General features: G+C 40.1%; 1 protein-coding gene across 5 annotated transcripts in view; it reads right to left on the bottom strand.

Annotated features, from left to right (window-relative positions):
• Positions 1-26,386, bottom strand: part of RUNX2 (RUNX family transcription factor 2) — a 220,738-nt gene that overhangs the window by 38,817 nt on the left and 155,535 nt on the right. For 3 of the 5 annotated variants that reach the window (XM_050788257.1, XM_050788256.1, XM_050788258.1), the window contains one exon: positions 20,400-20,573. The exons of the other annotated variants lie outside the window; for them this stretch is intronic. In XM_050788257.1, the coding sequence (XP_050644214.1) occupies positions 20,400-20,573 (174 nt within the window). The remainder of the gene's footprint in view (positions 1-20,399; positions 20,574-26,386) is intronic. 5 annotated transcript variants of the gene reach the window in all.

Raw genomic sequence — 26,386 nt, 5'->3', positions numbered from 1 at the left:
TGGTTTTCTTTACAAAGTGGAATTATATTTACTTTCTGTATTCTCTAAAATTCCTCCAGTGAACGTGGATAACTTGTTTTAAGTTAGAATATTTTCTGAACAATATACTTGGTTAAAAAATATGTAGATTGTGCCTTTTGCTGCTGCATATCCAGCTACTTACTATCTTTCAGACATGCTTTTTGGTTTTAAAGTGAATGACTCCAAGATTTCATCTCAGGGCACTTTTTTCAGGCAGGTCAATGGAATGGCCCTTTCTAGCATGGGGTGAAGGGAATAAGGGCAGGAATGAGAATGGAGGGGCAGCACATAAGATGAACGGGCAGGAGGGGAGCCAGTTACGTTACTCTCATGCTAAAGCTAAACCAGAAAATAAACCAGAAGAAAAAGACAAAATTTAATTTCAAAGTCAACTACCATTAAGAACTGAAAAGTCTCATCACCAGCCAGTTTCAACGCTAGGCACAATAGTTTCTGACAGTAAGAAAATGGCCCAAAACAGGAGAACGGGGAAACGTTTTTAATCCTATTGGAATCTGTTTAAAAGATGTCACATGTCTGGAATTTGGCCTAGTGTTACCTACAGTCACTGTAATAATAAAACTAATGGGCAGTCAGCTGGTTAGGGTTAATTGCTAAATATTAACAATATTTTTTGATGTAGCTCTAGGAGTTTCTTGGAGGTACAAACTCAAGGCCACATTATTAAAAGACCTTTTGCTTACATACAGAAAAAAAGGTAAATGTGCTGTGCTTCCAAAGCAAAAAAAGTATGTATTTCAAACTCTTTTGCTCTTACTTGAGGGCTAATCAAACAAAATCATAAGCAAATTTCTCTTAACATGTTTTTATGCGAATTTTTAAATTATGTTAATTTTTAAAATTCTAATAGACCAGGCTATTCACAAGATAGCTTGGTATCTTAGAATATGCATGGATTTTGGAATGTTCAGAATTAGGTCCAAGTTCTGAGACTTCTACTTTCTGTGTAACCTTGGCTTAATTAGTCACTCTGAGCCTCAGTTTCCTCATCTGTAAAAGGTGTGGAAGGAGGGGCAGCAATAATACCTGAATCACAAGGATGTGAAAATTACATGAGAAAACTATTAAGAGAAAACTAGCACAAAAGACACTTAATAGGCATTAATTCATATATATATATATATATATATATATATATATATATATATATATAAAACCTCTGGGTAACATAGGGATAGTTCCATGTTTCAAACGTATCTGGACTGGAGTTAATACACTTGGATAGGTTTCAAATTATCCCCACACATCACCTATTATTCTTTAAGAATAAAAACTATTAATATACTTGAAGAGTTAATTCAGGTTTATCTCTAAAAGTAAAAATGAGTATAATAAGATGCGGATTTTTGAGATGATTCGTCTGTTAAAACCTCTCAGTTTTTCTATACAGTCAAAGCAGTTTAGTTCAGCTATTTCTTGTTTATTTGTTCAATTCAGAAACAATTTATTTAAAGACTGTTTAAATAGGACATACTTCTTTGAGTCAAAATAATTAAACACATCTGGATATTTACCTGCTGTTTACTGACATTGACAGAGATACAGAAAAATGTCATCCAATTCCATTTTAAGGAGCATTTACCTGAGTTTGCAATTTGAATAAAAGAGTAGTACTATAAACGGTTAACAAACTTTTCCTTCAGAAATCTAAAGGATAATTGATCATTAAAGTAATGGACTTCTGTGCCTTAAAATTCTCAAGGCTGAGATTGTAGAGACTGGCAACATTTCAAATCCGAGTGACTGGTCCTTGTTATATATCTGATATTGACATATTTCCTTGCCTTACACCATTAATGTAATTCACTATTCAGAGAAACGGTAAATGATCTTCAGATGGAAAAAGATTCATTCCTTACAGCACAGAAAAACAATCTCACAAGGGCAAGTCCTTCTCGCAAGCAACATTTTCAAAAGACAAAAAGGTTGAGAACCACATAGCTAAGTAAGTTGGGCACGCAGGACTCAAATTTGGATTTGAGTTCTCATCTAACTTCCCCAGATGACTTCCTGAGCAAGCAGTTTAACCTATACCATTCCTCGTCTGTAACAAGTCATCCGTCTAGGGCCCCCGCCTAAAAACGAGACCAAATGCCAAGAACTGTAAAAAATGACGAAAAGGAATTAGGGTACTCAATTTGGAGGTAAGATACAGTCTTACAGTTCTCCTTGTGCAGAAAGGCGGCTCAGCACAGTGGGAAACAAGAGGGCTTTTTAGTGACGGCATCTGAGTTGACGTGTCAGCTCCGCTATTGATAAGCTGTATGACCTCATCTGGGTTAGCTAACTCTGAATCTCAGTTTCCTCATCTGGAAAATGAGGCAGCATAACACAGAACAGTGAATACAGCAAAGCGGTCACGCATCCTGGCTGTGCAGACAAGCCTAGGCTTCAGTCACACCTCCCTGCTGTGCTGAGCAAATCACTTAAACTTTTAGGCCTTGGTGGCTCATCTATAAAATGGGAATAATGATACTTACTAGGGTTTTTGTGAGCATTACATGAACTAGGCCATATCTAATATGGTACCTGGCACTCTTAGCACATATTAAGTATCTAATAAATACAAGTGCTATCTATATAATGAGTACAAAAATAACTACTCTCATTTTTGGAAAATGAGATGAGATAATGCAAGTAAAAGCATTTTGATAAGCATAAAGTACTATAGGGAAACTATTTTGACTCTCTTTAGGAGCTCACATGGTGAAGGCCCTGCCTGGGCCTTGTGACCTGGGCTGTGTTTCTCAACATTACTGAGCTTTAATTTCCTCGTCTGCAAAATGGAGATGATAATACTATCTCAAGAGTTGAATCCTCAGACTGAAGATTAAATAATATACGGTAAATGGAAAATCATCATCGTTATTAAAAATAAATATTAAAATATGACACTGTGCTATCTAGGGTAGCTGGGTTTGTCTCATGTTGTTATTCTTAAAGACTTCCGAGATCAGATTCAGCACAATTAAGTATAATGCCTGGCACACAGTACTCAATAAACAACTACTGAATGAACTTTTCAGGCTGGCTTGAGTGAATAACAAAATATTAAAATTAAGTCATACTTAGTAATTCTCTAATTCCTCCTTAGGCTACCAAAGAGGTTTATATCGTTGAGGTTTTAGGTTTTACATCCTGACTGCCAGAATATATACTAGAAAAGTCTATTAAAGGATAGTTTTGCTTTTAGTGGAGGCCTTTCCAAATATCCAAGATTAAGAAAAATAACTTCTCACTATCCCTAAACAAGTGAGAAGCTCTATCTCTGTTTTTTTGTCTCTCAGAGGATAGGCTAGAGTCTCCTTCAAGGTCATTGTCCTAAGAGTCTATGATAATGACTTAAAGAAAGAGTTACTAAAGAAAAATAAAATAGGCTGGGTGCGGTGGCTCACACCTGTAATCCCACCACTTTAGGAGGCCAAGGCAGGCGGATTACCTGAGGTCGGGAGTTCGAGACCAGCCTGACCAACATGGAAAAACCCCATCTCTACTAAAAATACAAAATTAGTTGGGCGTGGTGGCGCATGCCTGTAATCCCAGCTACTTGGGAGGCTGAGGCAGGAGAATCGCTTGAACCCAGGAAGCGGAGGTTGTGGTGAGCCAAAATCACACCATTGCACTCCAGCCTGGGCAACAAGGGCAAGATGCCATCTCAAAAAAAAAAAAAAAAAAAAAAAAAAAGGAAATATAAGAACTGCCATATGTGGTTCACTAGATCTGGTATAAAAAAAAATTTTTTAAAGAGGATAGCAACCTTTAAAAAAAAAAGCAGGCCAGGCACGGTGGCTCACGCCTGTAATCCCAGCACTTTGGGAGGCTGAGATGGGCAGATCACGAGGTCAGGAGGTCAAGACCATCCTGGCTAACACGGTGAAACCCCGTCTCTACTAAAAATACAAAAAATTAGCCGGGCGTGATGACGGGCACCTGTAGTCCCACCTACTCGGGAGGCTGAGGCAGCAGAATGGTTTGAACCTGGGAGGCAGAGCTTGCAGTGAGCCAAGATCGAGCCACTGCAGTCCAGTCTGGGCAACAGAGCGAGACTCCGTCTCAAAAAAAAAAAAAAAAGCAATGGTCTCCAAACACCCCCATGCCTTCCCTAATACCTTGTGAATGAGTGATTACCAATCCAAGCTCCATCATTTCCAGACTGTGTGATTGGACAAATTACATATCTAAGATTAAAGTTTCCTCATCTATAAAATGGGGGTAAATAAGAATACCTCCTTCATAAAGTTGTCTGATGATTCAATGAGATAATATAATATAGAGTTTAGCATATGGAAAGAACCTAATAAATGTTTCCCACCGTTAAAGACTCTACCTTTACTGAACCTTCATTTTGTATTTGTTTCTAGCCCTTGACCTCTTTTTCTGACAGAGTACAATTTTTAGGAGAGCTTCCTGTAGTGTGTAGTTCACAATTTGGAGCATATATGTCTGTGTTAGTCATGTTGATATCCTTTTACAATGACTTAACCTTAATCATGTTCCTTCTTAAGTTTTGGTTTCTTCCCAGAGAAATCCTAATTTTTTAAGTGTATTTTCAAATACCATACACTTTAACCTTTTCAATCTTTTAGTGGGAAAAAATGGCTGTAAAATATCTTCACTTCCTAAATGCTCAATCACCAAGAAAATATAATCCTGTCATAAATACATGATTACAACATATTTGCTTTTTATGGACAATTATTAATGCTTATACTAGAGGAAAGTCACCTTAACCTGATCTCATAAACAATTTCTGAACTCAACTTCCTGAAGAAACCTGAGACTTCTGAGATTTACTCTCAAATTGGATGAGTCAGAACAGGTGATAGATGTTTTTCAGGCATCACCAGTCAATCCTAAAGTTACTAATAGGAAAGATACAAAGCCTAGCTCTGAGACAAACATACTAATTAATGACAAACAAGAAACTGTCTTTATCTCAGCCTCAGGTCCCACAGAGCAAGGATAATCCGTCCGTCACTCTGCCCCACCCAGAGTTATATTGGATGGTGTGTCTTTTCAAGTCTGCAGCAATATGAAGGGAAGAACCATGTCCTAACACTCCAGCATAAACACAAATATCCTTGACTTTTAATCATGGTCTTGACCGCAGTTATAGGTCAGCCACGGTGTCACCTCAAGGCCATAAACTACCTACAAGTTTTCAGGGACTAAATCAATGCTATTTCACAGAAAGTTTCAAAAAAAAAAAAAAATGAAAGCTGTTGCCAGGCACGGTGGCTCAGGCCTGGAATCCCAGCACTTTGGAAGGCCAAGGTGGGTGGATCACTTGAGCCCACGAGTTGGAGACTGGCCTGGGTAACAGGCTTTTGTAGAGATGGTGAAACCCCGCCTCTACAAAAAAATACAAAAATTATCCGGGTGTGGTGACACACACCTGTGGTCCCAGCTACTCTGGAGGCTGAGAAGGGAGGATCACTTGAGCCTGGGAGGCACTGAGTCATGCCACTGTACTCCAGCCTGGGCGATAGAGCGAGACTTTGTCTCAACAACAAAACTGTTGTTGAACTTTAAATATTTTTATGTTTTTTAAAAACTATAATTCATTCTTTTTATATGGCAACCTTCAGAAACAGTATCAATATTATTTTAATTACTATATTAGAGAAATTCAACAAATTGACATACGTTCTTATATGCATATATGAACAACCCTCTGGTGTTGGGTTTTTGTGCGCACACTCGAGGCATAAAATATCACTAAAGATAACTCCATTCCTATTTCTCCACCAACTTCTCTCCTGCCACCTAAAACAGGGGGTCTTAGAGGGAAGTGGTAATCAAATCTGACCTGTAACATAAACTTGAAAGAGAAAATCAGGTCTTTCCTATCTGTTGGGTCTGCTGTATTCGCAGGCAGGACGTGATTAATCAAAATGACTACATGCAAGAGAAGAGAATGAAGCAGAGGACCACGGCTGCTCCTGCAGACCCTGAGGATGAACCCAGGGGGAAATGGGTCCCCAGGGCAGAGAAAGCACACTAAGAACCACCACCAGGAATAAGGGGAAGGCTATTTATTGGACCCCTCAGATCTGCAACAACACACTTTCAGAAGCAATCATGGTTTCCTCCATGAGAGTAGACCAAATCTAGCTATTAAGAGTTCAGGCTAATTTCCCTTTTTCTGTCTCAGGTAGAAGCCATTGAAAGCCGTAGAAAGGAGCCAGTCATCTGACATAAGGAATCCCTTCAGCATGTATTTCAACCGAGGCAAAGTCTGTCACAAGCACGGAATGGTGTTTTTAAAAACGCTCTAAAGATGGAAAGGAACCGTGGAGCACCAATGTCAGAATCGATTTTATAAGTTCTCCTTCTAGGGTGGTGTTCCTTCAGCTTAGACTTCTCGGAGAGTGGTTGCATCTGCTTTCCATTCTATAAACCACAAAACATAAAAGTACAGAAGGCAACCGTATCCAGGGGGTGCTCAAAAATGCTAATTGGGAGACGGGTGGTTCATCTGTCTCAAGTTGTCTTTCATCAGGCAAAGATGGAGACAACCATTTATGTAAACCTGTGGAGATGAGGAAAGCAAGCTGTCTTCTTTGAGCAGGACCACAGCTTCTGAAGCACAATCACTGGTATGGGGAACAAAAAGGGGGTGGCCATGCACTTCCTACAGTGATAGCTAAAGAGTCATGGGCTCTAAGAGTCTCCATACTTTCAAATGACTAAAAAGCCAAATTTCACATCTGCATAATTGAACCCTAAACACTTGGAGTCATACTGAGAAGGGAGGAGGGCAGAGAAGAAAAAAAAATAAAAGCACCCCAGGAAAATGAACTGACTCCGGGAAAACATGTCCAATTTTCTTCTGAATGAGTAAGTTTGAGTGGGGGCAGCAGAGCAGGCAGAGAGTTTTCTGAAAGCCCAAAGGTAGGCTGGAAACAAGGCAGCTGCTATTAGCAGGGCTCCTTTTGTAAACACTTTGGTTAAACATGTGTGGGTGTGAAGGAGGATCTGCTTTCCTAGGAATTGCTCACAACAAGGCACATCAGGGACAGGGTGCTGAACTTCATGCAGACGGGAGGAAACAAGTCAAAGGCAGCAAAGCCTGAACACGCACACAAAAGGCTATTTCCTGTTCCTGTGGCCAGCAGGCTTCTGTATAACACCACACCACGACAGCCATTGATTCTGCCAAAACTGTCTGCAAGGAATATCTGCCATATTGGGGCAGCGGGGTACAAAGATCCCCACAATCTCACCCCTTATCCTCCACCCATTTCCCCCTAATCAGTACTCAAATCAGGCTGTGTAAACCTCAAATATTTCTTGAGAAAACTGGGGTGTCGAAAATGATGCACAGAGTCTACTAGCTTAGAACTATGCTTCTTAATTGCTACCAGGGTCAATCATCCTAACACAGAGGGGCAGATTTACCATTTCCTATCTTAAACTATTTCTGTCATATTACTGTCATTCATAATACAGATATACTCACACTTCATACATACAGAGATTCCCGTTTCAAAACAATCTACACTAAATATGAAACGTTAAATTCTATGTCTTTTCTAATAACCCTGTTAGCTAGACTGGAGTTTTAGAATGAGCTTTCTCCACTCATTTCTGGTTCTCTTGACTAATAGGAAACCATTTGCAAACAAACGGCCTCCTCCAAGCATAGGAAGAGCCGTGGACTGGAGGCTCTGGCACTAACTGTGCAGCCGTGGGCCAATAATTTACAGCCTCTGGGTCTCACTGTTTTCACCTGTAACATGGGAAGGGGTGGGTTATCTCTAAGATGTTTTCCAGCTACAAAATGCTATGATGCTAACCACTCAGAAGAGTGAGCTCCCAACCCTCAGTCCTTTCTGGAGACTGTAACTGCATCAGAAATGACTGAAGCCATGCAGAGCTGACTCGGGGTGGCTATGAAAGGTAGCTGACAGTGCAGCACCTGCCATCACAGAGCATCTGGCTCAAGTCCACTAAGAAGCCCCAAGAGTAAGGTGCGGACCTCCCCTTGTTGTCCCCACCAAGGGCCTTCTCCAACTCATCGGGTGGCTCCCAGAATCATCTGGCAGGAGACAGATCCGTGTGACAGAACCTAAAAAAGGAAATCTGAGGGAAAACAAAGCAGCAAACTGGTTAAAACTGGAGGCTACATAGGGTATACCAGGCATGACCATAGGTTAAATTACAACACACACAATGGGAGAAGAGAGAATTAGTAAACTTAGGAGACAATAAGCAGGGAAGAGAATGAAAAATGATATGTATAACCTAAGATATCATATCCTATAATAAAATGTTAAAGAAAAACCAGAAGGAAGTTGCATTGTTAAGACAAGGTGATGAGAAGCGCTCTTAGGTATCACCAACTTTTGCTGGATAGGGATCATAACTGTCTTACAGAAAAGGCTGGGCATTTCTTGTTTTAAAAAAAAAATCTAATAGAAGAAAAAAGGGGCTATACCACATGTCACACCTGTCCTGGCCTCTCAGACTTGGCATATCCTGAATCTCAATGGTAAAGCCAGAAGGGGGAAGGAAATGAGATACAAAAGGGTGGGACAAGAACTTGAAATGTTACTGAGATGTGATGCTGGCAAGGGAGAGTGGCCCTTGGTTTGAATCATAGTATTGAACTGGGTGTGTTAAATTCAGGTTCAAATCAGGCTGATGTCAACATCCAGGGAATCAGATATGGCAGTTGGGGTATTGTAGGAGGTCCCAGGCATGGTGATACCTGATGTCACATGGATGATTATATCCATCGTTCTAGTAATTGTCTCCCAGTCATTCATTCATTCATTCAAAAAAAAAAAAAAAACTATCAGGTATCTATCTACTCTGGTATTGTGCTAGGCACTTAGAATATTAATGTTGAATAAAAACAGACCTACTCCCTGGTCCTATGGAGTTTTATGACATAATTCCTGGTCCCATGGAGTTTTACAGTTGGGTAGGAGAGAGAGACAGACACTAATCAAATAATCATATAACTATGGTAAATGCTAAAAAAGAGACGTTCATGGTACCATAAAAATGTACAGTGGGGGAACTCCAACCACATTGAGCATCAGGAAAAGCTTCTCTAAGGTAGTAAATATTAAGCCAAGACATGAATGACAAGCAGAAGTCTAGAAGACGAGTAGGGGAGGTTAAGAGAGCTTTAGGCCTGTGTCCAGCTCCTGGGAAGAAGGCAGCATCATTTTTTTTTTTTTTTAATGAACTTGATAGAAGGCCTGTGTTTGGAGCACTGTGAAAAAGGTTCAAAATAGTGTGAGATGAGAATGGAGAGCAGGCAGGGAGGAGCCAGGCTGTGCTGACCCTGCTGGGCCATGCTAGACATTTTAATCTTTATCCTAAGTGCAGCAGGTCACCTTAGAAGGTGTTTAGGTATAGAGTGACATAATCAGACATGCATTTTTAAAATCTTCCTCGGGCAGCATCCTAACAGAAACAGGGCAGAAGTCCAGTCTAGGACCAGGCGTGCAGGAAAGTGTGTGGAGAGAAAACAGCAGCTGGAATGGACACAGGGGTGGAGTCCAGGGGCTGCACTCAGGCTTCGGGCTCTTAGCTGCCTCCACACAACCTCTGATCATGGGGGCGAGGCTCCTGAGATGACCTCAGGCTGGATCAGGATGAGTTCTGGATGGGTAAGGTGAGCCTTGAGTAATAGGCCTGCGTTGGGCCTACAGCTAGGAGTGATCTGAGCCAGCTCCACCTCACACCTTCTAATTCAGGGATAGAACCTGGGCACCTGTATGTTTAACAAGCTCCCCAGGTGATGTGATTATGTGCCAAATCAAGAACAATGGGCATAATTTTTATTAACGAAATTTAGAAAGGAAAATTACCGAACCCTATTTTGATTTAATCTTCTCTATCAAAAAGGATGATCTTACATAGAAAGAGCAAAACAAACATGCGTAAGAGGAAATTAGGGCCCAAGAGAGGTAAGGAGATAAAGGAGAGCAGTGTGCTGCTTTAGATGAATTCAAGTCTCTGCTCCAAGATAAATGATATCCCATAACACAGCAAAAATGCAGGTACCTAGTACTCAAGGGGCTGCTTCTTGATGGAGCAGGGTCTAAAGAGTTCTTCCTTAGATTAAAATATGCCTCCCTATAACTCCAATCACTACTAATCTTAGTTTTGCTCTCTGGGATTACTACTCCACATGACAGCTGTTAAATTACTTGAAGATAATGCCTCTAAAGTTTATGACACAAAATACACTAGGTTTTACATTCTCTTATTCCATTTATCTTATTCTGAAAACAGCATTGCTATTGGTAAAATCTAAGTTGCTGAAACTGAGTTGTTTTGGAGCCACTGTTGGTATTGACTTGCTTGCAGCCCACTAACAACACTTTCAATAGCCAGTGTGCAAAGAACTTTTCACACTTAATCCCACAGTGACTATCAGAAAGCAGAATGGGTTCACTAAAAAACTGTCTCCTAGAATTACTAAAGCAATAGATTAGAAGAAAGCTCATCTGTCTATTGCATATCTGGACCTCGGCAAGATATATGCCTTATCCCTAAGTAATTTATAGCTAGTTAAAAAGACTACCAGAAAGTGATCATTAATATATAGATCATGGTCAGTTTAGACAGAGGTATATGGTGACATAATCCAGGGCACAATAGTCTTATTTCTGTCCAGCATCTTTACCAAAGTCTTGAAGGATTAGAAGTGACCGTCCAAGCTTCAAGATGAGACAAAGTTGTGAGGAATAACCCAAAACGACAGAAGAAGAATCAGAACTATAAAACAACCCTACAGGATGGAAAGAGGAGGTGAAAGCAACATGATGAAATGAAATAACAGCAAAAGTACAGTGCTGCATTTTATCAACTATAAGACGGGATGGGGGAGCCAGATCCAAGAGCAGAGTTTTTCACTGACAGCCACAATGTGATGGGATAACAAAAAGTTAACACAAACTTGGGATATATTAACAGAACATTAGTAGACCCCTACTTGACCTGGTCAGGCATAGCTAGAGGATTGTGTTCTCAAGAGGCAGTGTCAGGCTGGAGCACTGGAGAAGACAGGGCAAGGTGTGGGACCTCCATCGGTCATATGAGGAATGGCTGAAGGATGGCTAAGAGTGCCCATCTACCTTCAACCTCTCCAGATGACACTCCTTCTCCTTCCCACCTGAACAAACACTCGGATTTCCCCAGATATTTCCTCTTAACCTTTCCACTCGGTTGATGCTCATTTTCCCGGTCAAAATGGGTCACGTCCTCTTTGGAAGTTCTTTCATCTTTACTATAATCTACCAACCTGCAGGACAGTCCCTCACATGGGAAAGTGGCTCAACGTCTTCCTTGTTCCCCTGTCTTGTACTGAGTCCTACCCAGTCCCAGGGGACAGACGGCCCACCACAGCCTAGCCCACTCCTAGTCACAAACTGCAACCACTGCAGGAGAGAATCACATAATCGTGCCAATTGGCTCTTCCCATGATCTCTACCCTCAGCTGGGTCCTCAAAGATGCTCGTCCAAAGTCATTTTCCATTCCCACCATTCACCCTGGCAATAGCTCCAAACATTTCTCATTCTAAATCTTTCCCCCTACACCCTCACCCACTCCCCACCTAAAACTATCTGTCGGTTTCACCTTCCTAAGACACAGATTTCCAATTTCAGCTCTGAGGATTTCAGAAATCTCCTAGCACCTCAGTTTTCATATTCACTATACGGTTCGTAATTTGACTCTTCTGTTAAATCTTGTCTTTTTAAGTCTATTAAAACCAATTGTTTTAAACCATTAAAAAGTAAGTCTTTATTACAATAAACAAAGCCCTAAAAAGAATCTGATGCCCCTAATTGGGAGTAGTGCCATACAGTTCTATTCCTGGAATACTTTTGCATATAAAATGAAAACACTTTTTAGACTGATCATATCTATAATATATTATTGTTGCTATTAATACTGCATAGTCAATGTATACTAATTCTCTGTGTGAAGCCGTGAGTGCATATCCATTATTTAATGTGAAAATATACCACCAGGGCATCTTTGTACAAAGTGCATGCCTAACTTGCCCCTCTGCTGGGTTACCCCTTAAGTTAATATTTCCTTCAACGTTAATCCCCTATTCTGATCCTTTTGCCCACAGTCCATCACAAAAGGTAAAATGGGGCAAAAAAAGCACCCTAAACAACTAATAAAGGGGATACGTATGCATACATGTGGGTATATACATATATGTATATATACTATACATATAAAACTAAAACTAAATATAAAACTAAAAGAGAAAGATGATGTGTTAGAAAAGAACAGGAGAATGAAACCAAGACTTCCTCTGCATGGAGACCTGAAGACAGGCTAGAAATGGAACTGTTTTGGGGAAGAAGGATAAAATGAGGCATTATATAGGAGATGAACTCTTCTTATCACAACTAAGTGTTAACTATGCATCTTATATTCCCAGATAGAAGAAAATTACAAAGACAACTTTTTGAAACAAAAAGTTAATTTTTCCGGGAACATCACCCTCTCTACTTTTCTAAAAGCATAATAAAGTCAGATCATCTTCAGTTAATAAGGGAACGCCAACAGGCAGAAATCCAAACAGAGCACCTTTAAGAAGCTCATCTGTGGATACTGCTAATAGACTAAGCAACAACATAACGGGTTGACCACCAGCCCCTCCCAGAATCCCAGGCAGCTTCATTCTTTAAAGCCAGCACTGCCTGCACCTAAAGTCTACTCTTCCTCATAAGGGGACCGCCAGAGCAGAATCAATGTGAAACAGTGTTCACACACAGGATTTGAGCCCTTTTTAAAGATAAGGATTGTGACTAGCAACCTCCTGTACAGAGATTTCCTGTTCACACATGTGCGAGGCAGCAGCAAATTTACCCAACTGCCCTACCTGAAAGATCTCAAAGGATGAGGATGGGACAAAACTTCCCAGGAACTTCAGAAATTACAACACTGCACCACCAAAGAAAAAGAGAACCACTTCCAACAATCTGTCTTTGAATGCAGTGACTTCAGTTCCTTGATACAAGTTGCCTACAAGTGAGCAGGACCACAGTGGCTGTGAAGCCTGAGAATTCACTAGACTCCCACTCTCCTCCACACCCACACTGATGGTACCCTGCTGTCATTCTTCCTGCTCACCAACAGTCACTGAGCTTCTTAGGGGTCCATTCGCCCTCACACTCACAGCCACCATCACCCCAGGCCCACTTCGTCTCCCAACTTGTTTCACATTAAAGAATCATGTGGTCACTCAGCACTTGAACACAACAGTAACTTAAGACACATGCAACTCAGCTGCGCTTCTGATTTCTGAAAGGATTACACTAGTAAATGTTTTGGGACAAGCGCAGTGGAATCCTAGGACAGCCAAACATATACACAGCCTAATCCCAACTGGCCTAATTGGCTGAGGTCCCCTTAATTTTTAAAGGAGCTCTGTTTGCTGAGGGAATACAGAATCAGACTGAAGTTAGGTGGAAACCACTTCAGCCACAGTAACTGCTGATAAGATTATTATTAGACAGGATGTCTGGCAAGTGGTTTTTACCTTAAATACCTGCCTTACGTAACTGGAATCTAATCATTTAAATGATTATATTGCATTTTAAAGTATAATTCAGATATTCCTAATGCTAACTCCCTTTTATGAAAATATTCTAAGTATCCTAAATAATGTCTAACGGACAGAAGAAAAAGAAATTAGTCCTGCAGGACACATGTCACTTAGACTGTTGGCAACAAGCCCAACTTGATAGGGATGAAGGTGACTGTCTGCTAAGAATCCGGAACTCACAGTCAACTGTAATAGCTGAAGTGGCCTCCAGCAAGTCATTTCTCCAAGAATCGATTTCTTCCATCTGTGAAATATATACTTTTAGAATTGTTTTAGGCCTTTGGTTTGTAAATAGTAAAGAACTGCATAAATGAAAGTGACGTACAGAAATGAGAGGAAGCTGAGCCATGATAAAGTACATTTCAGCTTCCCAAGAGTACTTGGTGGCAAGTACACAGGGCTATGGAGCTATAGACAGCTGCCTTTAATTCCTGTATTTACCACTTACTAGTAGTAAGTGGGACCTTGCATGAGTTATTCCACCTCTCTACCATCAGTTTCCATAATAATGCCACCTATCTCATAGAACTGTTGTGAGGAATGTACAAGTTAAACTCATTAGATCAATACCTGACACATGATAAGCATTTAATAAATGGTAACCAATAGTAATTCAATCAAACAGACACTAGAAAAATATTACGGCTAGGATAATAATGGTGGGTGCCGCTTCCTGAAGAGGTCAGTGACCCATTTATTCATTGATCACCCAACCAAAAGTCAGGTAGTAAGCAGGTACTATGTAAGACAATGGAGGACACAAAGATGAATAAAACATGGCTCTAGACTTGGAAAAGTTCAAATGGAATGAACTTTCAAGTTCAAATGGAATGATGGAGGAGACAGACGTGTGAACGGTAATCATCAGCACATGGAACAAGATATAATCAAGGGTTGTACAAAGTGGCTCGGGAGCCTGACTCGACTCTGCTTGGGTAGGTTGGAAGAGGCTTGACAGAGGTGGCAGCATTTGATCTGAGTTTTGAAGGAACAGTAAAAATGTGTTTGGAAAACCAGGACAAGGAAGAGTGTCTAGGCAAAGAAAAAAGCATGAAATACAATAACATATTAATTTAAAATTAAAAAAACAACAAGTGAAACTTCAAATGGCCGGGCGCGGTGGCTCAAGCCTGTAATCCCAGCACTTTGGGAGGCCGAGGTGGGCGGATCACAAGGTCAGGAGATCGAGACCACAGTGAAACCCCGTGTCTACTAAAAATACAAAAAATTAGCCGGGCGCGGTGGCGGGCACCTGTAGTCCCAGCTACTCAGGAGGCTGAGGCAGGAGAATGGCGTGAACCCAGGAGGTGGAGCTTGCAGTGAGCGGAGATTGCGCCACTGCACTCCAGCCTGGGCAACAGCGTGAGACTCCGTCTCAAAAAAAAAAAAAAAAAAAAAAAAAAAAAAAAAAAAGAAACTTCAAATGAATTGCTTGTACATTACAAAAGGAGAAAGCCACAATAAATAACATGATGGAATATCTAGCAGCCTGTGCAGAAGTGTCCAGAATCTCCTCCTGAGTGAAGGGCAAAGAGGGGTCTGAACCAAGGAAAAAACTGTCCTGTGCACTTCCTTCCAGCATTTATATGCAGGGAAAATCAACTTTCATTGACTGCTTAGAAAAACAACCAAGACTCAAAAGAACCAAGAGCTGCTTTTAAAGGAGAAAAGAAATCACGAAAGGGAACCCTGCAATCTAGCAAGAATCATGAGAAGGGAAGCCCCTTGGGTGTCTGCAAAGGCAGTTTTATGAGCCACTGTAGGAGTGAGAATGTCAAGTCTCTTCTTTCTTAGCATCTTCTTTTCTCCACCCAACTGCTTCTCTGAGCTCCCCAGCCCCACTCCGTCTTATCCTCCCTGAGTCTTCCCTACATCAGTAAATGGCACCACCATCCTCCAATTGCCCAGGCCAAAACTCTGAAGTCCTATTTTCCCCTCACCATCAGCAAGAGTTGTGAGTTCTCTTAAAAAAAAAAAAAAAAAAAAAAAAAAAAAAAAAAGAGAGTATTCAGAATCCTTCAATGTCCTTCCATCTCCATTGCTACCACCATTAACTCTCTCGGGCTACTGCAGCAGCTTCCTGAACATAATTCTGCTTCTTTCTTTAGCCCCTTATGGTGCCCTCAAACAGCATCCAAACAGGTTTTATTATGCATGTAAATGACATAATGTCATTCCCTTGCTTCACATCCCCCACTATACTGGTACCCCACTGCAGTCAGAACTAAACCCAAACGACTATTGTGGCCCCCAAGACTCCCCATAATCTAGGCTTTGCATGAGTTTCCTACTGCCTGAAATGTCATTCCTCACAGATCTTCAAAGCTTTTCAAAGGAGCTTTCTCAACTTTCCAATCAAAATTAGTTCCTTCCTTCCCCAAGTTGTTATCTATCAATTATCCTATTTCATTTTCTCACAGCATTTATTATTATCAGAGATTATCATGTACATATGCTTATTTACCTATTTACTGACTATATCTGACACTAAATATAAGCTCCTTGTGAGCAGAAGCTGCATTTCTCTCACTCACTTGCATCAATGCCCAGCAGATAATAAGCACTCATGAAGTATTTTTTGAATGAGTGAATAACAGAATAGCATCGCCCACCCTAAAACTGAGATGAATGTCCCAATCCACCAAACCAAAGGGCCTGGATCAGCATTATTTTTTAGGTGTAGCGGACCCATCTAGAGGATAATGACTTTAAAGATATCTTAAGCAGTATCTCCCAACATCATATCCTGACTCTACTGCTATCGCCACTCTCTGAATCAAAAGAAGTGAACATTTGTGACAGACTAGGAGTTTCCTGGCACCTAGAGACAAGCAGCAGATGTCTGAATGATAAGAAGAGGTCTAGAGGAAGCAACTTCCCCAGGAAGCTGTGGGGAGGCCCTGGGCCTTCAGCTGAACGTCAGCCATTAAAGACTTCCACAAAGTATCACCATCAGACAGGCACTGCAAAGACACCAGGGAGGGAATACAGAATCAGACTGAAGTTAGGTGGAAACCACTTCAGTTAGGTTCTAGCCACCACATGGCTAGAACTTTTGGCCCTAGGAATTGCAAGAGACACTGGAAAAGGTAAACTATGAAACACTAAGTGCTTATGACTTCCTCAATTTACGGTTGCTAATTTCATTTCACTCTTCTGGGAGTTTAAAGGCATCTTCTGCCTTTTATGTTGGCAAGTGGGAGAACTAGAGGGGACTATATAGCCATGATCATTATCTACAGTTTTGGGGTAAGAGCTTGAGATATCAAGAGTAGCAAGCCAATCACAGAGAAGTAACTGGGCCCTTCCTGTTACAAATGTCTTGTCCAAAGGATTACACGAACTAAAATGCAGATATGGCATATTGCAAAGAAGTTACAAAATCCATTACAGGCAAGAATTTAAATTTAGTCATGCAATTACATTAACCCTAAACTGGAATAAAACCGGACGGTTTAACTATGTAAATGTTTTATTGAAATGTGATTTAAGCTGCTGCCCATCACTGGGGAACAATGACATCCTGGGACAGGAAATTAGAAGAGTTAATGCTACTAAGACAGATATGATATCTTCTCAACCCTGACTGCACTGATTTCTTCTCACCTGAACTTTCAATAATTCACATTTAATGAGACACTGCCACTGGGCTAGTCACAAAAGAAAATAAATCCCTATAATAAATCCCTTAAAGAACGTACAATCTAGCAGGGTAGAAAAGGTGAATATACAGTGTCCTTAAAAGAAGGCAATCTTAACTAAAGCTTAGAGGGTGGATACACTGATGAAGGTTCCAGAACTCTTTCCTGAAGAAGATAACATAGTAGCCTTAGAGGATGGGTGGAATCTTGTCAGCAGAGACTACTGTAGATGGGTGGCTGAGTAAAGGGGTACGGAGAGAAGCACGTGTACTCAGGAATGGTATTACAGTTGGGGCACAGGATGTGGCATGCCAGGGCTAGGGAAGATAACTATCTCTTCAACTATAACTAAGAACAGCGCTTTTCTTCTCTCTTCATATTACCTAATACCAAGTTTGCTACATGGGGTAGGTCCCAAATAATACTTATTGAATAAACAGAGAAGTCGATCCAGAGATTTAAAAATTAAATCTATTCAATTCATTTTCACGTTGCTGCTGCTCCAGATGTTCCTGGGCTTTCCTTTAAAAACTGGGTCACAGTAGAACACTGCATCTCCTTGGTTATGGACAGACACAGGCGTTCTCTCACTCACAATATGGGAACATTTAAAGAAAGCTCACATGGCCAAGAGTGGTTGGGGTGACAAGTATGTATGTGGACATCTGGAAATTTGGAAAGTTTGAGAAAAGTTGTTGGGTCCAATACCTAGTGGATGTTGAAAAAAAAAGAAGACTGGTCTATAAATCAATTCTATTACTACTATAATCCCAAAATGAAGAGCACTAATACTCATAAAAATTCCAAGAAGCTATCAGTACCTAGAAATTAACTTGTTTTATATTTTCATTTTCAGAAATATATCCAGTGAATGTGTTCCCTGCCCTGCCAGTAACTTGCTGTGCAACTGCAGACAAGAAGCTTAACTTCCTGAGCCTCCCAACAGGGAGGGTGAAGAGAAGCTGACAACTGGAGGAGGGCCAGGCCTGTGGAGGTGGCCACACTCCCAGTCTGCTCAGATGCATTTGTGGCACAGGCGAGCCCCACACCTCCTCCAAGCCTCACTCTCTGCATGCATATCTGCTAGGCGGGGATGCCGCTAAAACACAGATCCTCTTCACAATTTTTCCAGCCATTTGTTTCACGATATCTAAGGTACCTTTAGGTTCTAAAATGTCCTCTGGATCTATTTTATGATCTCATCTTTAGATTTAAGGACAAAGCCTTGAGAGAAACATCTTCTTAAGTGAATCTAGCAACATGCAGGCTCCAAAAGCCATTTCTAAAGCATTAGTCATTAACAGCATAAATAGCAAACAAATACTGATTAGAATACAGAAATTAAACATTTAAAAAGCCAGTGGTTGCCAAATCATAGAACATATATTTATATATATTTTTATTAGTCATCATAAATCCATTACAAATCATATATAAACATATATATACATATATATATCCACATTTGCTTCTACAAACACACATACACACACACATACACACACAGTCTAAGGATTACTATAAAGACAAAAGGAAAGCTATTATATGCCTCAATGAATAATCTAAAGCCTACTACTTTATTTTTTTTACATATGTTTAGGGGGTATAAGTATGGATTTCTTACATGCATATATAGTGCATTGAGGTGAAGTCTGGGCTTTTAGTGAACCCATAACCCAAACAGCGATCATTGTACCTAATGGGTCATTTTTCAACCCTCACCCCCACCTCCCACTCTCCCACCTTTTGTAGTCTCCAAGTCCACTACTTTAAATGCAGTAGCACCCATAGCTACAAGCTTCAAATTCACAAGTCAGTGTGAATTTTACTCTTGTGTTTTTATCAAAGACATATGTCTAGTGAACACATGGACTTTCCAATCCCACATATCAATGTTTAAAGTTTTATATAGTCTAAAACATGGCCATTCTTCAAAGGACAATAATGTTCTTAATGCAGATATGTGGTTATCTTTAGTGTTTAGATGTTTGATTTTTATAATTCTATATTATTTTTAAAAATATACACTCATGCAAACTCATACATTCAGACTAAAATACATATACTCACAGAAAGTGAAACCTACTCTAAGTAACTATCCAAGAATACATTTACATAATATGGGCAGGAGAGAAGAAGAGATAGGTCATTCCTTTTATAAACAATTATGTTTTGAGACCATTAAGAACATTCGAGTCTAACTGCTATAAACAAAAATCCAACCATAAAAAAGATCCATGTAGAGAGCTTATTACACATTTTGTTTTGACTTACTTTCCCTCTATTCTAGTCCACCTCTACCAATGATAGCAACTAGATGACATGTAAACTTCCTTTCAGCTCTCAATACTTTTATCTGCAAATTAAAGATTTATAATAATTAATACACTCTCTTGTCATCACGACCTAAAAATTTTCAAACTAGTCTTTAAATAAATCTGTGTTTGCACAAGTGGGGCAAAAAGAAAAGAGTCGGGGATCTTAATGCACCAAATGTGAATGATTAGTCTGTAATGTAACGCCGATGTTAATTTCTCAGAAGAAAGGTAAAGTAAGTAGCTGACTAGAATTTATAAAGAGAAATGTCGAATGGAGAACCAGAGCTAAATGTAAATCAGAAGTGAATTCTGTGTGCCCGATGAGCCACTCATTGACCTTGCCTTATAACTACCAATCAAGGCTTCCTGTTCGCCCTGGGCAATTTTTAAGCAGACTTAATGAAACAGTTACACATGTAAGAAATGTAAGCCCAAATCTGAGACGGTAACACTAATTTTCTAATAGTAAGGGTGTGATGTTATCCCCTGCACCACCTGGATACAATATAGAAATGTATAATAAACATTCTCCCAAAGTGCATTATTACCATTCCATCTGGGTATAGACTGAGATTGCTGCAGAGTAGAGCATTAGTAGAAATATCCCCCAAAATGTTATCCCCAAGTTATTGAATGTTATAATTTTTTTAATAAAAAAGAAGAAATCAGTGTCTTCAAGTCTTGATTCTTTAATAATAAGCCGCTTCACAGCTCCAGGAGTTTTGAAGTGAACACATCTCCTCTGGTAGCCCCTCACCCCCAGCCTGCCAGCGTCTATGCAAGTGAAACCTATGAGTCTGTCTTACCTGTAATCTGACTCTGTCCTTGTGGATTAAAAGGACTTGGTGCAGAGTTCAGGGAGGGCCGTGGGTTCTGAGGCGGGACACCTACTCTCATACTGGGATGAGGAATGCGCCCTAAATCACTGAGGCGGTCAGAGAACAAACTAGGTTTAGAGTCATCAAGCTTCTGTCTGTGCCCTGGAAATAGCAAATCATAAAATAAAAGCATATTAATTAGCTGAACAATTGACCATGCTAAATAGATATGTGAACATACAAACTGGGAGTTTAAGCCAAGGAATTATCAATATTAATATTTATAATGACGTGTCTACATAATGCCTTCCATTTCAAATTGCTTTATGAGCGGTATCTGGTGGCCAGCATTCCTAGCTGTGTTTTATAAATGGAGAGCTGAGGTCTCAGAGGGCAACTTGGAGTCAAGCATCAGTAGAGAGGCCGGATACTAGGCGCCTTCTCTGGTCCTCTCAGTGAGAAAAAAAAAAACAAACAGGAGAGGTGTGTATTGGAGGTGTTTGTTTGTTTCATGATGGAGGAAATCCCCTCTGAAAGTTCAGAGAGTCCATGCATGTTAGCCACAATGTCACAAAGCTGGAGCAGAGACACAGACAAACACATTTGTCAAAGGGAAATTTCCACGAAGACCATGGTGACTTTTCTTTAACGTTACAACTACTCTTTACTAAGACTCTTTTCTGGAAAATTATAACTCAAACCTAAAGCCCTCTAAGAAATAAAAAAACAGAAATGTAAGCAGGGAAACTCAAATTCTCAAGAGGAATCTGGATATTTTGTGATATGCCCAAGCTGGAAAGTGTATAACAAACTCTGTTAAATCAGAGAGAATGCTTTTTTATTTTAAATCCACTACTGTGGTTTTGGAAAAGAAGCTGAAATATACTCCTTAAGTAAACATGTGACTGTGACAATTCATTATCTGGGGGGGAAAAAAACCTTTCTATCTCTCTTCCAGTTTATTCAAGTCTAAAACCTAAGGAAATTCTGAGTATTAGAGAAATACGCAAAATTAAAATAAACCAAGGTATTAAGACTTCTTTAAAATCATCAAATCATTCTTAACAAGAGACATACTATTGTCTTGGTGCAAGTATAACAGAAAAGCATCTGAATATGGGTGTGCCATAGTAGAGTAAATCTATAGGGTGGTGCTATTGGGAACAGATGCAATGCCTAATAGAGAAACAGAAATGGACTGTGGATTCCTTCCTCCAGATTCTGTGCCAGTGAGGCCCTAGGGTGCTGCCCCAACATTTTAGTATAACTATTAAGTGACTGAAGCTGATTCAAGGAAGAGCCGCCAAGATGATGATGGGATTAAAAGTTTGCCCCTTGAAGAGAAACTAAGGGAATTAGAACGGTATCCATAAAAGAAAAAAACCTTGAAGAAGGTTTATGACAAGGCTTCAAGCATGGGAGTTTTTCACTACTCTACGGGTAACGCAAATGTCTTAGCTTCCACTTAATACAGAACAAGAGGAATGTATCAGGATAGGGTTAAATTGAATATTAGAATTTCCCAACTATAAGCTGTCTTCGTAAGACAAATTCCTTATTTTATTTGCCCCAAAATGTATTTTCCTGTCTCCTTTTTCATTGCCTACCCAGCCCAAAGAAAACAGATAGGAAGCCAAGGCTTGGTAATATGAGTGTAGCTGTCTCCACGGCCAAACGTGTTCCAACTAGACCCATTAACTGAAATGCACCCACCACCCTATTTCCTGCCAGTGCAAGATTTTGGGCATCTGCTATAACAGAGGGACTAGACCTAGGAGAAAAATGAACAGGGAAAATTAGAGAAATTCATTGTTAATGGTTGTTTTCTCGACCATTACTGTTTTGTATACAGATTACAAATAGATTTTAGATCCCTAGAGGACTTTTAGAGATGATCCAAAACAGCTCCTAGACCCTGGCAAGTAAAGTGTTCACCTATGAAGTGACTGAGTTGTGCAGAGGTAGAACAACTAGCTTATGGTCCTCGGCTGCCGACTAGCTCAGCCTCAACGAGGATATAGCCCTGGTCCAAGGTGACTGAGCTTTACATTCATCATGTGGCACCATCAATGCTGGTATTCTAGCTTTCTCTTCCCTTCCTCTTCCAGCTGCCATGGAGGACTGAAAATATCCAGATCATATAGAGTGAGACACCTAAGAACTAAGCCCAGTGAGGTGCCAAGGCTGGCTTTCAACATAAGCAGAAGTAGCAACAAGGATTCAATTACAAAGTTAATAATTCACCCATTACCCTAAACAAACGGCTGTAGCCTAACTCACCAAACTTCCATCGGTACATCTTGTTGGGTCTAACTAGTTTCACAATTAGGGAATTATATAGTACTTGTCACAGATCCATGGAGTCTGTGCCTCACACTCACACACACAGACACACACACACACATAGTATTGGTGTGGTGTTGATACAGCTGTAAACATTAACAAGAAAGCTTACGGAATTGTCCCTGGAAGTTATTTTTCTTAATAGGCCATATTTTTGGAATGGCAGGTTCCCTGAGGGCTGAGGGGAGGGCTACATGATCTTGCATGGTTCCTTTATACACTAGGACTTTACATGGGCTATGGGTCACAAGAAAATTTAATAAGCTTTGCCTCTGCTTTCTATAGCCTTTTCATTAGGTTTTCCTAGAGGCTGTATGAGATGTGAGCTCAGACTGTACATGTGTGAGTACATTTTTACTTTCTCTTAGCCCAGCGCTTTCAGGAGTAATAAGAGGTTGCAGGCAAAAATAAAGGACTTAGCCTAGGACTGGTAAGTGTGAAAAATTTTAAAGCAGGTGAAATTTTAAAACCCTCAATGACCTTTTGGAAATTGTCTTCAAAGAGTGCTTCCAAGTATCTACAGGCACCCTAGAATAATTCAGGAAACATTTATCTGCAGATGCACACATACAAAAACATATGCATTTTTCTTTGTAGATATCTGCCCCTTCACAGCCACCACTGCAACCACAACAAAATGTACTCTTCATAAAGTATGAAGTACATTGAAGAACAAAGTACATTGAAGAGCAAAAGCCAAACAAGTTCTTCACATTTCAACTATGACAAATACCTGTTACCACTAAACCACATCAGGGTAACACTCGAATGATGGTCTGAAAGAGGGTGTACTTAAATCTCCAGCACCCAATTCCTTCAGAAATCAAGAACATAGAAGACCAAGGACACACTGACTAAGTCAAGGACAGGGTACTATGTCATAGAGCAGTGAGGACTAAACCTCATCCAAAGGGCCAACGAGTAGATCTTCCAAGCAGGAGAAGGGTATGAAGAATGGAAAACTCCTGTATTATACTTGAGACTCTATGTAAAATGTATTATACTTGAGACTCTATGTAAAAATGCTCAGTCCTACTCTAGCTGAACTTTCTCCCAGAATCCTTCCATCCTTGCTGAATAAGAAAATTCCCTAGGGAGTTTTGAAACATATGGATGTCCAGGCCCCATATCAGATCAATTAAATCAGAATTTCTGATAGTGGGACCCAGGGAAAAGGTCTCTTTTTTTCAAGAGTTCACCACATGATCCAATGTGCAGCCAGGATTGAGAACCACTGCCCAAGGCGATCTCAATCTCATGCACTAAATACCACCTATTTATACCAATGACTCCCCCTTTTCTGGGTTGAGCCCTGACCTCTGTCTTGAGTCCCAGGTTTGTGTGTTCCACTGCCTACTTGACATCTTCCCTGGGATGTTCCAAAGGCATCTTAAATGCAGTATATTCAAAACAGAATTTTTTTTTCTCCCCTACAAAAAAAATCCTATTTCTCTCTAATAGTCCCCCATCTCAGTAAATGGCACTAGCCACTCAGTTTCCTAAGCCAAAAGCCTAGACATTTTCCTTGATTTCTCATTATCTCTCACTCTCCACATTCAATCCATTACCGAACCCTGTCATTTCTATCTCAACGCTATATCTCAAATCAATTCAGTTCTCTCCATTTCTACTGACATAACCTTGGCCTAAGACTGTAGCATTTTTCTCTGGGTAGCTGAAAATTTGTCTCCTTTTCAGTTTCCCATCTCAAGAGCTTTCCATATTCCTGAAGTGCTCCCCCCTGATTCCTTGTAGGGCCCACTCTCTCTTACCCCTTAGACCTCGGAATGACCACCACCTCCTATGAGAGGACTTGTCTGTCTTCCATAACCAAAATAGGTTCCCACCCTTTTGAGCACACCCTCTCTTTATTTTCTTTATGGCAGTCACCACAATCTATAATTATCTTGTGTATTTATTTTTGTCTCTCCTGTAAGACTGAAATCTCATGAGAATGAGCCCTCTGTCTTGTTTACAGCTGTAAACTCACGACCTAGTTCAGTGCCTGCTACACAGTGGGTGCTCAGTAAATATTTGTGCAATAAGTGAATGAATGAATATTCTCCTCTTTTAGATAAATTCCTTGAGTGAAAGAAAATTTTCTGGTCCAGGATATCATATTATATATATCATATTCTTTCCCCAAAAAAGTTCTTCTTGTTTGACGATCTAGTGAATCTAGTGGGCAAAACCTTTCTCTAGAGACAAGCCCTTATTCGTGCTTCCTACAAAATTTTACTGAGGGACATTCGTTTAAGTGAAAACTTGCTTTCTTTCTGGAAAATCCTATCTGCTTTCACTGTAATTCTTAAGCATTGTTGAAAGTCACTCGGAATTAGAGAGATGAAAAGGGCTATAGAAATCATTTAGACTCTAACGTTTAGAGTAATATGCTTCTTTTATGGATGAGGACCCAGAGTGGGGACATGCCTTACCCAAAGTCATACAGTTAGTGGCAAGACCAGACTCAGTTTTCCTCATTACTAGTCTGGGGCTGTTTTCTCTCCCATTGCCAACCAGCTTATTTCAGCTCATAATAGTTCAGCAGCAGTCATTCAGGGGAAATCATGATCAAAAATCAATTTAAAATTAAAAACAAAAAAGTGGTTTCCAGAAAAGATTTCTTTCAAAAAGTTGAGTGTGTTTAGCTGAATATGACTTTTGTTGCAATAAATTCAGGGGCACAAGAAGAAAGCATAATCAAAAGGTCACAGCATTCACACATCCTTAGAGCAAAGACAAATGAGAAACAGTTAAGTCCCTAAGCCACAGTCTAGCGAATCACCCCATTGTGCCCTACCCATAATGAAAGTTAGTAATACTACCATTATAACTTCTGCTTTCAAAAATCACACATCTGAAACTGACACACCAAGACTCTGAAAATGTGGTCTGTGCACTACGAAAGTAAACTTGACTCCGTGTGATGTGACGCATTTCGCCCATTTTTATGAAAGCTGATTGAGAAACATTTAACAACTTCGGAGAGCTACATGGCTCCCCAGCCAGAAACTTACATTCTCTGTACTATATCCACAATCTGATGCACTGCACCAGTCAGCGCACCCTGAAGAACGTCAAAACGCACTTACAAAAAACAAAACAAGGCACCTTTCAGGAAGAGTGTGCCATGGGATGCCCAGTCCACCCTAATGCGGCACAGCAGAGTCATTCTGCTGATCACTAGGGCACGATGTTTGGAAGCTCATCTTTTTGGAGTAGTATTTTGACTTGATTTTAAAAATTCCTTACGTATCTACTTGTATCCTAAGTATCATGAAAACATAATTTTTAAATAAAATAAAGTTTAAAAGAAGATCTGTAATAGAGCATCAATAAGGAATCAGTACCATGTCCATATTTGGGTCAGTTAGTGCAGCTAATGTGTACTGGTTATCTACTACACACAAGCCTCACTAGGTATTGTGAGGAGGAGGGAATAGAAAAATATATAAGACAATATCCTTGCCCTCAAAGAATTCACAGTCTAGTGGGGAAGAAAGCAATTAAATATAACTGAAAGACTGTGGTGAGGGCAATCACTAAAATGCCATGATTGCGGATCAGTTGAGAAAATCGGAATATGAACTATTTTTACATATTAAGAAAGTGGTACTTCCTGTGCTTATGTA

The sequence above is a fragment of the Macaca thibetana genome, chromosome 4 (genome assembly GCF_024542745.1).
Source record: "Macaca thibetana thibetana isolate TM-01 chromosome 4, ASM2454274v1, whole genome shotgun sequence".
NCBI lineage: Eukaryota > Metazoa > Chordata > Mammalia > Primates > Cercopithecidae > Macaca > Macaca thibetana.
The sequence above is the reverse complement of the archived record's forward strand: the minus strand, read 5'-3'. Positions and strand labels throughout refer to the sequence as shown.